This window comes from Penicillium citrinum (assembly GCF_028827155.1).
Source record: "Penicillium citrinum strain IBT 23319 chromosome Unknown utg000006l:1.0-3011923.0:1.0-3012962.0, whole genome shotgun sequence".
Lineage (NCBI taxonomy): Eukaryota > Fungi > Ascomycota > Eurotiomycetes > Eurotiales > Aspergillaceae > Penicillium > Penicillium citrinum.
This window is the reverse complement of record NW_026622691.1, coordinates 1,338,998-1,353,153: the sequence shown is the minus strand read 5'-3', so window position 1 is coordinate 1,353,153 and position 14,156 is coordinate 1,338,998. Positions and strand designations below refer to the sequence as shown.

Below are 14,156 nucleotides of genomic sequence, written 5' to 3'. Positions count from 1 at the left end.
AAAATGCAAAAAAAAGGGTACAGGACTCTTCCAATTATAAGGAAACCCGGGGGAACGCCGTTTGATATGCACCTTGAATTTCATCTGGGAAATATACAGTTAGCCATAACGTTACGTCAAGTGAGTGAAAGAGAAGGGGGGTTACCTCTCATCCCATCTAACGCCTCAAAAGCATGTGAATAATTGGATACAGCATCGATGATTCGCTCGAGACCGTTCCGCAGTTCCTTGACTAGGTGATCTGTTGATTCAGCCGCGAGTTCACTTTCCGAATCTGGCGAAAATTGATTTGCCACACGGGCTTTGTAGTATATCATGAACATGGCATAGCTGCTTTGCATCAAACAGCACGCGAAAGAAGGCATCGTGCGCGGTAAGGGCTGATTATCTGGCGGGGTTGTATCGGTAAGCGGCTGTGGGTACGGAAGACCTTCGAACATGCGGGCAATGGTTAGAGCAGCTCGGAGGCATATTTTCGTCGAGTGTTGAGGGCTGTATGGGAATCCTGATGCAAATGGGAATTGAGGGTACTGCGGGGCGATGGGATTAATGTCGGACGATGTAGAAGAGTCGGATGGAGTCATGTATTCTGCCGATGAGGCGCGCTGGAATTGATCGAGGCTACTGCAAGAGCAGCCGACGTTGGTGGGTTCATTGCCTCGATGCAATGATGAGTTTTTCATTTCGGATGTGGGATCATTAGGGTCAGCTGCTGTTAGGTCACAGTGTCGCTTGATGAAGATGGGAATGTCGGAGAAAGCTCGCAAGCGGTGTGTTTTTATTTGCGCACTGGAAAGATATATTAGGGGAAATATATTACCAAAGAGACATCTGTGATGCATACCTCGATAATTTGATTCTCGATATTGCTCGGATACTCTGAGCAGCGACTGTTTCGCGACTGTCGCCAAAGTCTGACTCTGGTGAGATCATGGGCAGCATGTCCACTTGTGCGATGACGGAGGTAATCCACGAGTCGAGTTGTTGCATCCTTTCATACATGTAGTGCATGCCTGACTGGGTATAGATAGCTTTGTTGAGATCCGCAATGAATGATGTTGCCGATACCAACACTTGCTGAGCTTGCATTAAGATGGACCATCCCTATAGATTTGGGTTAGATGATTTGATCAATAGAAATGTAGACTCAGGTCGGTCATAAAGCATACTTCAGCATCAGCAGAAAATCGTGGATACGGCGTTGAGAATTGGGGGTCATTGATAACTATCGTGGGTGGCTAGTTCGATGTTAGCTCTTGTACAATTGACTGTTCAGCCGTGGCAGGGTTAACTCACGGTCGTGCTCACTATAGAGCCTTGTATGACACAGTAGTACTAAGCAAGAGTCAGTGAGTCCGAGCACAGACAAGTCAATGGGGCTGAGGGCAACGCACTGTCATCCACCAAGCTCTCCGGCGAGCTTCAGAGAAAGTATCCTCTTCTAACGAACAATGGAGATACTTGTCTAGTGCAAGTGCTAAAGCTTGACCGGCACGATACCTCATCTTTAGCATATTCCCTCGCTGTGCGTATTCATACACCGAGAGAACAAGTAAGGCGAGAAGGGTTTCCAGGTCCTCGGGGGTTCGAGGATGCAGTTTCTCTCGATTGACCGACGGACGCGCAGCAGATAACGCTTGACCGGGGTCAGTTGATGAGAGCTCAAGATCACACTCTGAATCAATAATTGCATTTGCAAGTTGCGCAAAGGCATGAGAATAAGTCCGGCGCTGGAGAACTGATGCCGGGGATGATGGCTCGGGATCCCTGGGATGTGGAATGAGGGCGAGAATGGCAGAAATGGCCATAGTTAAGGGTGAACGTGGTTTGTACATCATGAGAGGCTCTGATGACGAATTAGGAGGCGATGTGTTGAATTGCAATGGACGATCCCGACATTGCGGAGATACACGAGGCGGTAGAATGGGAAAGTAGCAATGAATGAAATCGTAATAAGCGTTCAGGCTGATCATCGTTTATTAGATATACGATGCATCTTTCTCGAAAGTTGGAGAGAGAACATACATTTCTGGCTCGCTGCCATATGTTCTTACCAAACACTGGGTAGTACTCAAGGAGGACGGAATTTGACCCATGTGAACATGAGATGTACTATCATCACCGTTGAAGTAGCCTTGAAACATCGAAGCCACTTGGGGGAAATCAAGATGTCGCAACCCTGCACCTGGCAAAGAGAGGACATCGATTTGGCTGAACATCCCCGGAGCTATAGTATTGTCAGTAATGAGTTCCAGACATAATGGATAGTTACTGATCATTCAACATACCCTCTTCGAGCTCAGCCGAAGGGCCATTTGCATAGGGTTCATCTCGTGAGAGATCCGCGTCTGGCGAGGGCGACGGCGATAACTTCTGCTTCTTCTTGCGTGGGCCGCCTCTTTTGCTGGGGAGATAGCCACATTTTCGGCCTTTGGCGAGACACTAGAAAGAGACCAGGGGTGTTTAGTTATGGAGCAGACAGATGCACGTAATATAAGCAAGCATCCACGGTGATACCCAAAGAAGTATAGAACATTGGGGGTTGGTCAGAGAAGAATAGAAGATAGGTATATATCTCTCTCTCTCTCTCTCATTCTACTCGACAAGGTAATAATCAGGGAATATCAGGGCATTTGAATAGTAGACAGCACACTCACATTCGAACAATAAGGTTCCTGTCCGCCACATCGTGTTCTAGAAGCTCGACTAAAAAAATGGGGACAAGATTGATTAGTTTGATGTACTATCCAGATCCCGCGAGGATGACAGCGCATACCAAGGCAAGCAAGCGACTTTGACGGGGGGTTTGGCGAATTTCTTACGAACCGGTCGAGGCGCGGTCGAAGCCAGCCCCCCCCTCGTGGTGAAAAGAGTCAGTCATGGCGAATCAGACGACCGAGAAATGGAGATGGGATTTTGGGATCCTCTCCCAACCTCCCGAAGCAAAAGACGCGATTTTCTTTTTCTTTTTTGCCCCGAGTTCCTTCTTTTTTTTTTTTAATTAGTTCCAAATGGAAATTCCCGGTTTCCCAGAATATCGAGAGGAAGAAGAAGAAGACCTCGGCAAATCATTTGGAGACCTTCGCGTAGAGGGAAAAGAAGAAGAGCTTTTGATATACAGCGACGCGGTGCGCTGATTGCTTGAAGCGTGGATGCAAATCCCGCGTGGAGAATTCGGGATTTGGTCTGCGGCGATCTGGACGCCCGCAATTTGTCACCTCCTCTCCGTAAGCATGCCAGGCATGTATGTACTTACATGTTAACTAACTAACTACTCCGTACATACTGTATGTATGTATGTACTATTACTCCTGTAGGCAGGATGTTGGTGATTTATTCATTTTTACGTTAATATTTCTTTCTTTTTTCATGTGGTGCTTTCAACCGTTGTTGGTTTAAATGGACATCGGGGTTTTGCCGGATTTCACTCGCTGGTTCTCTGGTTCTTCGCCTCCACCTTCTACTATGTACAGTACAGTCCCTGGTCCAATCCTGAAGTGGCGAAGGGGGACAAAAAACGTACATATGTACGATATCTCGTCAACGTGCTTAAAGGAGGATTCACAGCAAGGATTCTCGTATCTTGGGTATGTTGGATGTTGGGAGAGACTAAAAACATTCTTCGAATATTCCTTCTACGTAGGTGGAGCCAATTACTCAATGTGGCGCGTGACCAAGGGGATGATAGAGAAGAACTATCACATAGTTAGTACATAGTACATAGTACACTTCCTGTTCGTTGACTACATACAGTATACACTAACATATGTAACTACAGTATTACTTGAAAACTTCAAAGAACGAGCACTTGGAAGTTCTCAACTTCGGCAAGGGACATACATAAGAGCTCGTAAAATAATACTACTATACTACTGTATGTACTTTTTAATATGCGCTCATGCACCGACTTGAATCCACCGGTTCCACTATCATTTGCTAGATTCTATAGTCTATACCCCATTGGATTTTAAGGTATCTCGTAGGGTATCATTTGATCTATCAATTGAACTTGACCGCCTCACTTCTGCCTCTACTTTTGTCTCATTTGGGGAACTCCTTGTCATCTTGGCATAGCTTGCTTATAGGGCTGTTGCCAAGTCGGAGGAGTCATTCTATCACAAATATATGGAATCCTACTCATGACTTCTCTATTAGTTACTATGTAACTAGTACACATGAGTTAATTAGTCACTGGGCTAGTGTCTACGTTCAGTTCCATATAGTACAAGTTCGCCGTGCTAACTACTGAAAACCATTGAGTACCGCCTGGGCAGTATGGACCAAATCTATAGGGAAGTTAAAGTGGATGGACTATACTATATATCTCATTATCTCATCATACTCTGCTTCGGTCAAGGCGAACCTGCGCTTCACAGAGTCGGGATTCATCGAATCTCATTGGTCTAAAACGTAATCAATCAAAACAACACTTATACATGGGTCTTGCCGCCAGCCGTGGTTAACCTGATGCCCGTCACATATCGCACACTGTCCCAAACACTGTCTGGTACATTGGTTGGGAGTTTATGACCCTTCAGCTGCTGATCAATTAACCACATGCCAACCACGAATTCTTCCTTCGTCAGCATCCCAATTCCTTGGGTATCCACGAGGTCCCAGACTTGTTCCAAAATGGGGGTCGGTAGACGACTGCGAGACCAGATTTCTCGCACGACAAGGTTTAACACCATATCGGACGGTGGAGGTCGGCGCTCACCACCAGAACCTCGACCAGGAGGAATGAGCAAACCCTTGTTCGAGGCCCAGACTCCCTCGTAGCGCTTACGTTCCTTCTCAGTCACCTCCCGACGCCATCGTTTCCGGTCTCCCTCGTGATGCTTGTGCGGATGCTTATGAAGCAAATGCTTTCTATGTCGATGACGCTCCTCGACTTCATCGTGCTTTGGTACACCACGAAGGGTTTGTGGCATTCCCTTGGGTGGACTGGGTGTTCTTGACATATCGCTCTTGGGCGAATGGGATGTTAATTGCTGCAAGAGAGACCGAGATCGCGCTCGTCGTCGTGGAGGAGGCGTTGGTGCTAATTTGGACACGGGCGATGCTCGAGCTGATGCCAAGGAGGAAGCGACAATGGCATTGGAAAGGGCTTCTTCGCTCATCCCATTTGAGTCTAGCAACAAACTAGAGCTACTATTGTTCGATGGTACCGACATTGATCCCATACTTGGTGTATTTCCGCGTACCAACGATCCACTTCCGACTGGTTTTTTCTTGATCGACCCCGTTGTAGATTGTATTGAGGATGTATGAGAGAGGGCTGTGGAAGACCGCGGAGGTAGGGCTGGCACCGACCCGGCGGAGGACTTGATCGAGGATGATGACGAAAGGGTAGTAGAAGATCGAGGAGGAAGAGCTGGTTTAGATTCTTCGAGAGGTGTAGCGGGGGTCCGTGAAGTAGTAGAGGCTTTAGGACTTGAAGCCAAGTCCACCGCGCTGGTCACCATAGAGCTTGCTTTTGACTGAACAGACGGGGGACGCTGGATGGTAGATTCAGAGTCGACTTCTGGAGGATCATCTTGCAGCATACTATCCACAGGGCTTTTCAAAGGAGGAGTAGGTCGGATTGGAGTTGGCGAACGTAGCTCTCGTCGTTCTTGAACGGGTTGGGATGGTGGCGGGGCCCTACTGGCACTGCGCATCGCGCCGAGTCGGGCAGCAGCGGCGGCGGATGTTGCTTCTTGTCGTCTATCAGGAGATCTGGATGCGGCCAATCGGGCAGCAATCTGTTCTGGTGGGGGTGATAATGATGACGAGGGTGCTCGTCCTCTTATACGGGGCTCATTTGTCGGAGCAGCGAGGGTGTTTGTTGTTAACCTCCCAATCTTGTCACGCACTGAGCCCACTTCGGGAGCTGAATCAGAGTCCATATCTGTTCGATGTGATTCTGCATGACCCTGACGATTCCACGTGCTGGCCACGGCGGCTGCGGCTGCAGCAGAAGGGGGCTTATTTGCATTCGGAGAGGAACGAGACTGTTGGAAGGCGACGGATGCCCCCTGCAGAGCGGAAGCATTTCGGGAGGCCGGGGAAGTCAACCGCGGGTTCGCGGCGATCTCGCCATTCATGGAAGCAAATACCCCTACAAAGACCAAAGACACGCTTTTTTTTTTTTGGTAAAGAGGGATCACGCCACGATACTAACGAGGATTGAGAGTTCTTGGGAATGTTGCACTGCAGGGGAAAAAAAGAGAAGACGATGACGCTGAGTCTCCACCGAAATGACCGTGCACGAGAAGGAGGAGGAGGGGGAAGAGGCTGGATGTCTCAGGGCGAGCTTTGTAGGATGATCCATCGTTAATGGAGAACAACCGATCAATAGTGGAGATCATCCATCTTCTCAGTCCTCCTAGACTCCGTAATGGATCATATACTTTATGATTTCACCGTCACTAAGCAATATGGGGAATTCCATTGAAGATCCCATCGGATCTTTGGACGAACAACCCCGGATTTCCGACCAAATTAACCGAGCTGGCCAGTTGGGATGTTTTTTTTTAGATTAAAAAAAAGGGAAAAGCCAATCGCGTGGCTCGAGGGGTTCTCCGCAGTCATTCGCGTGGAACATTTTAATGCCCTGCACTCCCCAGAATGTTGAAGTTCCTAGAGGGGGGGAGGTTCCGAGAAGAAAAGCGCTACATATCAACATGCTCGTCCTGTTCCTACTTGTATAATTGTATAAAGTTGGAAATGCTGGCTCGGATGTGCTTGCTGGAGGCGATATGCTACCAGAGACCGACTATACCACGGGTGAGCATCATCGTGTCTTAAAAAACGGCATTGCACCTCCTTGCAATCACATCAGGACTGACCGTTCGAGCTCAGATGGACCTCCCAATGGTGGAGATCGGGTAGAACAGCCTGGTGTCCCCGGTGTCCAATGCTCAATATGTAGTAGTACCTTTCGACGACCAGAGCACTTGAAACGACATCTGCGCAGTCATACCAAGGAGAAACCATTCGAATGCGCGCAGTGTGGCCGGCATTTCTCTAGAACGTGAGTTGAAAATAACTATCGTGAGTCATGACTATTGACTGAGTCAAATGGAATACATAGTGATACACTACATCGACATGAACTGAGTCATCATACACAAGGGAGCGATGGAGGCAAGGACCGAACTCACCGAATTACTGTCAAGACCTTTAGGGCCTGCTTTGGCTGTGCAATGGCTAGAGTACGCTGTAGTGGCGGTAACCCATGTGGAAGATGTGGTGTCCGTTCACTTGAATGTCAGTATCCCACAGAGAGACGATCTAAAGCCAAAGCTCGAAATGGGAATGTCACCGGGAGCACAGAATCACAGACCCCCCAATTCTCCTCGCCCTATTCATATAGAAACGACATCGAGTCTGATATGGTGAAGGCTACATCATCTTTCCAAACGACTTTGCACCCTATTCACGACTTCGACGGCTCGCAACGATCACCCGATCCAACGATACAAATACCTGGAAAGACCCAGGCTCATCTGAATGCTTCAAATAGAAGGGCTTCCGTGGCAGGCGCTTCTAATTCTCAGCTTGATGTGCTACCATCTACCAACTACGCCTCGACTGCAACGCAAATCCCACTCACGGTTCACCCGAAGAACGAATACTCTCAGGCGTACAATCAGCTCGGCGATACACCCAAAGTGTATACCAGCGAGTCCATGGCAGATTTGAGCTATGGACCAAGGCACACCCAACCGAATCTGTCAGTTCCAGACGTTGACATGAGTATAGATATGCCAATAGGATCAGGTATCCCTATGGAGTTTCAACCATCTTTCTTTGACCAGTCTATGGGTTCCACGATAAATTGGTTACCGACTGAGGACCTCGCCTCTGGAAACTTATCTCAACAGCCAGGGAATTCTTTACAATATTCGCAGTCTGACTCTTATACTGGTCGTGTGGCATGGCAGCCACCAATCGTCGATGTAGGACGGATCAGTTCATCGCAGTCTGAGAATGTCGCCCAAACACCATCTGGAATCGTTTCTCTTGGCACGGATATGGGAAGTCCTCGAGAGCATTCAAAACTTGTCAGTGAAGCTTCATGTGCTACTGTTGACCTTGGGAAAATGGCAACCAAATTTAATACCAATGGCGACGGTGGTCCAAAGCCCAAGGACAGAAAGAGAGAGGATACATTTGGGAACTCCTCGCTCGAAGATATCAATTCTCAAAGGCCTCTTATTAAGAGAATTCCGCGGAAGTTTGACTTCCCAGGTGTACAGCAAGTTTGCTTGGACAAGGTTTCAGATCAGCTTCTTCGATCGTTGAAACCGATAGAGACTTCTACATACAATCAGCTACACGCCAAGTTTCTGCAGCTATGCCACAATGAGAATCCGTTCTTTCAAGTGTTTGATTCGAAGAACTTCCCGAGCGCAGATGAATGCAATCGTTATATGGCTTGCTTCTTCGAATCATTCCAACCAGTTTACCCGATAATCCATCCTTTCACCTTCGATCCCAACATATGCCATTGGCTCCTGACACTAGCGTTAGTGACAATTGGCTGCAATTATTCAGGAACCCCCGAGGCTCTTCAGAGCACAGTCGCTTTTCATGAAATGATTCGCCGAGGTTTCCTGGCAGAAGTAAGTTCTTCATCCATATTTCCGCATGGTCATCTACTCATGTTTCTACTTCAACAGGAAAACAAGGGCAATACTCAGCATTCTCTCGACATGGTCCAGGCCATGTCTCTCAATTGCATTGGACTTTTACACAGTGAGAATGAGGACGATAAGCGATCTGCCCTGCGCATATTCAGCGAATTGGTTACCATTTCAAATGATGAAAAACTGCTAGCATGTCAAACAAAGTTACAAGATCCAAACAATCAATCAGATGACGTCCGTTGGACTGAGTGGATTCAACAGGAAGTCCGTAAACGAACGGGATATTTTATCTGGGTATGACTACGCTGTTCGAAAGTATAAGCATGGGAACTAATGTTTGCAAATGAAGTATCTGGATAGTGCATTTGCTATTTACTTTGATGAACGTCCTTTCTTTTCTCTAGACGATGGAAAGATTGCCCTGCCTGTGCATGAGAGGGTGTGGCAAGCGAACACTGCAGAGGCGTGGAAGCAGCAATGGGAAACCTCAACCAGTAAGTATGCCTTTTTCTTTTCTTCCTTTTTTCAATCCCCATTTCCCCCCTATTCGACGGGATATGGCATATACTGATCTCTCCAGCGAACGTATCTCTCTATGATGCTGTGCATATGTTGTACATTGAAAAAAGACTCACCCCAGATATCAGCGAATTTAGCCATGTCCTTCTCATTCACGCTTTGTATCACCGAATGTGGGAAGTTGGTGATTACTTTCGTCGGCCACTTTCTTTTTGGAACCCTACAGTGAAAAAGCAACCTCGAGACACCGCAATTCCCGCAGGCTCTGTATGGCTACCAGGAATTCCCTCTTACTCCAAATGGCGCAATAGTGCATGCGATTGCTTAGACATTCTGCATTGGACTGCCGACGGCACTATGGCAAAAGTTGGAGGGTTTGAACATCCGACTGTCCTTCAACTTCACGTTGCACGTCTCATTTTGCTAGCGCCCTTCCGTGAGATACGCTCTCTTGCTATTTCTCTGGCTTGTGATGAGTCCCGATGGCAGAAACGGCATCAGACACTTGAGTGGCAATATATTTGGCGATGGGTAAATCATGACCAGTACAAGGCTCGCTTGTCAATTATTCATGCAGGCTTGGAGCTCTGGCACGTCCGACGATACTCTAAAAGTGCCTTTCACGAGCCTGTGGCCACGTTTCTTGCAGTACTGATTCTATGGGCATATGGTTGCTGCAAAACAAATGGAAGCCATAAGTCCAGCCCAGAATCTGGTAGTGATAGTGCAGAGATATCACAGAGGTCAAACATAATTCACCTTGACCGGCCCTGTGATGATGAGTTAGTTCAGCTTTTTGTTCGAGAGGGCTATGCTATGCGGGGAAATCTAATTGGGGTTGGAGATATTTGTGCTTGGGAAGGCCCTGAGCGAGTTTTGCGAGTTGGATGTGAGACACTTTCTTGTTTGAAGTCTTGGGGTATATCGAAGAGATTCATCACGATCCTTACGCAGCTCGCGGATATTATGTCGCAGAATCGTGAATTGGAACAGAGCCAGGGTGCCACTTTGGATGATTGCTAATTTGTATTTGTTCCTGATACTTCAAAAGATACCCTTGAGTCTGAAATTGATGCCATTAGAGTATGAAAGTATTATTGCCCCTTTCCTCTTGGAAATAGCAATACTCATCACATAACTACAATCATATACTACTGTAGATGTCACTTTCCTTGAATGATGTCACATTTTATAATGCCTCAGGCTCCAATTCTGTGGACTCCACTTCTTATCTTATCGGCACCGTTGCCTAACAACAGCCTCATTTGTGCTTAGATCGGCCATCGCTGGAACCTGGACATTTCCATATGAGCTTCATCAGCCATGGATTCCGACGAGATATTACCAGATGACCTGGGGGATACCGAAGAAAACCTCGACGAAAAGTAATACCTACTTGGGACCTCATGTGTAGGCTTACTGACCACTCAAACCAGGTATCCAAATCGGCCCCATAACCGCGCTCCGACATTGCCATTCCATGAGCTCTACCTCCATCTTTTCAATCCTCTCAATGCAATCAAAAAGAAACCATCGGGTCAAGCGCCGAATCGCCGAAAGGCTGGTCCAAATGGGAAGGGAGCGGCAGGCCTCAGTCCATACGAGCTTCGCCGTGATGTTATCGTTCGATTTATTTCACGCTGGCGGAAAGATGTCGGCGATGATATTTACCCAGCTTTCCGGCTTATCCTTCCTGGCCAAGACAGGGATCGTGCTATGTATGGAATAAAAGAAAAGGTTATCGCGAAAATGTTGGTGAAGCTTATGAAAATCAACAAGGAATCTGAGGATGGCCATAATCTCCTGAACTGGAAGCTACCAGGCCAATCATCATCGCGTATGGCGGGCGATTTTGGAGGTCGATGTTACGATGTCCTATCCAAGCGGCCAATGCGCACAGAACCAGGTGATATGACGATCGAGGACGTCAACGAAAGGCTGGACAAGCTTTCGATCGCGCCAAAAGAAGAGGACCAACTGCCTATTCTAGCAGAGTTTTATAGAAGAATGAATCCAGAAGAGCTTACATGGCTCATCCGAATCATCCTGCGAGAAATGAGGATTGGAGCGACGGAGCGGACAATCTTCAATGTTTGGCATCCGGATGCTGAAAATTTGTACAACATTTCCAGCAGTCTGCGACGTGTGTGCTGGGAATTACACGATCCAAATATCAGACTTGAAGCCGAGGATCGTGGTATTACTGTCATGCAGTGCTTTCAGCCTCAGCTTGCCCAGTTTCAAATGCATTCATTCGACAAGATGATTTCGCGAATGCGGACCACCGAGGAAGACCCAGTATTCTGGATCGAAGAAAAGATGGATGGCGAGCGTATCCAGCTTCATATGGCACCAGATGACGCTCTACCTGGAGGTCGTAGGTTTGCCTTTTGGTCTCGCAAAGCCAAAGATTATACTTATCTTTACGGAAATGGCCTTTATGATGAGCATGGTGCTTTGACACGGCATCTCACAGATGCATTTGCCAATGGTGTACGAAGTCTTATTCTTGATGGCGAAATGATTACTTGGGATACTGAGCAAGATGCTCCTGTCCCTTTCGGTACCCTAAAAACCGCAGCTCTGGCAGGACAGCGCGATCCTTTCTCCAAAGGACCCCGGCCATTGTTCCGCGTGTTTGATATCCTGCACCTCAATGGGACAGACTTGACCAAATACACTCTCCGAGATCGTCGCAATGCTCTGCAGAAGGTGGTTTGTCCAATTCATCGTCGTTTTGAGATTCATCCCTACGAAGAGGCAACTACAGCAGCTGAAGTGGAAACGTGTCTGCGCAAGGTCGTGGCGGAGGCATCCGAGGGCCTTGTCTTGAAGAACCCCCGCTCGCCCTATCGCCTCAACGAACGCCATGACGACTGGATGAAAGTGAAGCCCGATTACATGACAGAATTCGGCGAGTCCCTTGATGTCGTCATTATCGGAGGTTATTTCGGCTCGGGTCATCGCGGTGGTAATCTGGCGAGTTTCCTTTGTGGCTTGCGTGTTGACGACTCAGGGTCCTCACAGAGCTCAGATCCTATGAAGTGCTGGTCATTTTGCAAAGTCGGAGGAGGATTCACTGCCTCTGATTTTCAAGAAATACGCCACCACACCGATGGGAAGTGGATGAAATGGGACCCCAAGAGGCCACCCTCCAACTTGATAGAGTTAGCAGGTGGAGATGCTCAGCATGAGCGACCTGATATGTGGATCAAGCCATGTGATTCTGTTGTTGTCTGCGTAAAAGCAGCTTCTGTGGCTACAAGTGACCAGTTCCGCATGGGCTTGACACTGCGATTTCCACGGTTCAAGACACTACGCAAAGACAAAAACTGGAAAACATCTCTTTCTGTGCAAGAGTTTCTGAACTTGAAGTCGAATGCAGAGCAAGAACAACAAGAAAAGAAATTTGATTTGGACCAAACCCGCAAGAAGCGTACCAAGCGAACGACGAAGAAGCCATTGAAGATTGCCGGATACGAAGAAAGCGATGTCGCAAATTACCAGGGTCATTCAGGCCAGGTATTTCGCGACTTGAATTTCTGTAAGACATCTATCGATCGTTTCGTCGACCTATTTGACTATTGCCACTACTGACAAATTATTAGTTGTGATGACCGAATGCACTACTCCTGAGAAAAGGTCAAAAGCAGATTTAGAGCAGCTGGTGAAAGCGAATGGGGGCAAGATTTACCAGACCAATACGGCTGCTCCAGATACTATCTGCATTGCCGAGAGAAGTAGGTTTGAGATAAATCTTGCATGCCTCAAGTTTAATTCCAAACGCGTTAACATAATTTGCAGGAACCGTCAAAGTGGCTTCTCTACAGAAGATTGGCAATACAAACATCGTTAGACCATCCTGGTTGCTTGACTGTATCAAACAGGATATTAAAGACGTTGGATTACCAGAATTGATTCTTCCATTTGAACCAAGGTAATCGCGGGAAAATTCTAATCTTTTTCGTGTAATAGAGGGTTAATAGATCTTTCTTCTATTTGCAGACACATGTTCTTTATTATGGAAGACCGCGAGGATGAGATCAACATTAATGCAGACTGTTTTGGCGACAGCTTTGCACGCGACACCAATGTGGAGGAACTCAAAGAAGTGCGTATTCCAAGCGTCTTATTATTCCGTGATACTGATTATTGTCGCCAGATCTTCCAAAGCATGAACAATTCAAAACATAAGCCGAACCCACTCGATTCCACTACAGTACAACGCATCGAGTCTCAGATTCTGGAAAAAGTTCACTCCGGACACACAGTTCCTTGCGGATGGCTCTTCCGCGATCTTAAATTCTTCTTCTTTTCGCCAAACTCCCAAACGAACGGATTGAATGAAGACCCTGATACATCTGACCTAGATCTAACACTGGCTCGAAATACAGCCCGTTTTGCCGGAGCAAGTAGCGCTGATTCCTTGAAAACTCCTGGCATGACCCATGTCATCGTGAATCCAGATACCACATCGTCATCAGATATCAGATCTCTGCGGGGATCTCTAGCTGCGTTGACAGACAAAAAAGTGCCACATCTCGTCAGTTTCAAGTGGGTGGACGAGAGCTGGAAAAATCGCACATTATTAGATGAAGAGAGTAAGTTGTTCGTCTGTACTCCACCAGTTATTACTATATTTACTCCCCAAATTGGACCTTGTGAGATCTCATCTAATCTATACGTTACACAGGGTTTCAAGTGCCTCGTTGATGCAATATTTCAAGCAGGTACAACCTAATCGCAACTACTTGCATATAGGACTGCGGACCCGTTTCCTGAGTTACATCTATGTAACCCTTGAAGGTGTTGTTCAGATAATACATAAGAATATGAAATGAATCTACGAATTTTCTTAACATACTTGACCTCTCTTAACTTATCTCCAAACACACATATGGATAAAGAAGTATAAAGGCATCATGTGATTCCATACTGGGGAAATAAGCGAGAATTTAAGCGTACTTTAAATCCAAAGTATGCTATAGCCTTCCTATTCTGGTA

At 47.0% G+C, this 14,156-nt stretch overlaps 4 protein-coding genes across 4 annotated transcripts; 2 read left to right on the top strand and 2 right to left on the bottom strand.

Annotated features, from left to right (window-relative positions):
* Positions 1-34: 34 nt before the first annotated feature.
* Positions 35-2,881, bottom strand: N7469_007032 (uncharacterized protein; the record flags this gene model as incomplete). The annotated part of the gene is made up of 10 exons (XM_056645950.1): positions 35-84; positions 146-789; positions 845-1,104; positions 1,170-1,238; positions 1,297-1,335; positions 1,395-1,965; positions 2,026-2,227; positions 2,289-2,442; positions 2,658-2,706; positions 2,823-2,881. 10 exons carry the CDS (start codon positions 2,879-2,881, stop codon positions 35-37), a joined length of 2,097 nt encoding a protein of 698 aa, XP_056499391.1.
* Positions 2,882-4,430: 1,549 nt separating this feature from the next.
* Positions 4,431-6,086, bottom strand: irs4 (the record flags this gene model as incomplete). The annotated part of the gene is made up of 1 exon (XM_056645949.1): positions 4,431-6,086. One exon carries the CDS (start codon positions 6,084-6,086, stop codon positions 4,431-4,433), a length of 1,656 nt encoding a protein of 551 aa, XP_056499390.1.
* Positions 6,087-7,122: 1,036 nt separating this feature from the next.
* On the top strand, positions 7,123-9,232 carry N7469_007030 (uncharacterized protein; the record flags this gene model as incomplete). The annotated part of the gene is made up of 5 exons (XM_056645948.1): positions 7,123-7,212; positions 7,257-8,609; positions 8,667-8,927; positions 8,983-9,131; positions 9,214-9,232. 5 exons carry the CDS (start codon positions 7,123-7,125, stop codon positions 9,230-9,232), a joined length of 1,872 nt encoding a protein of 623 aa, XP_056499389.1.
* Positions 9,233-10,475: 1,243 nt separating this feature from the next.
* On the top strand, positions 10,476-13,865 carry N7469_007029 (DNA ligase (ATP) DNL4; the record flags this gene model as incomplete). Its single annotated transcript, XM_056645947.1, has 7 exons — positions 10,476-10,537; positions 10,589-12,696; positions 12,761-12,892; positions 12,957-13,089; positions 13,158-13,263; positions 13,315-13,753; positions 13,846-13,865. 7 exons carry the CDS (start codon positions 10,476-10,478, stop codon positions 13,863-13,865), a joined length of 3,000 nt encoding a protein of 999 aa, XP_056499388.1.
* Between the last annotated feature and the right edge of the window lie 291 nt (positions 13,866-14,156).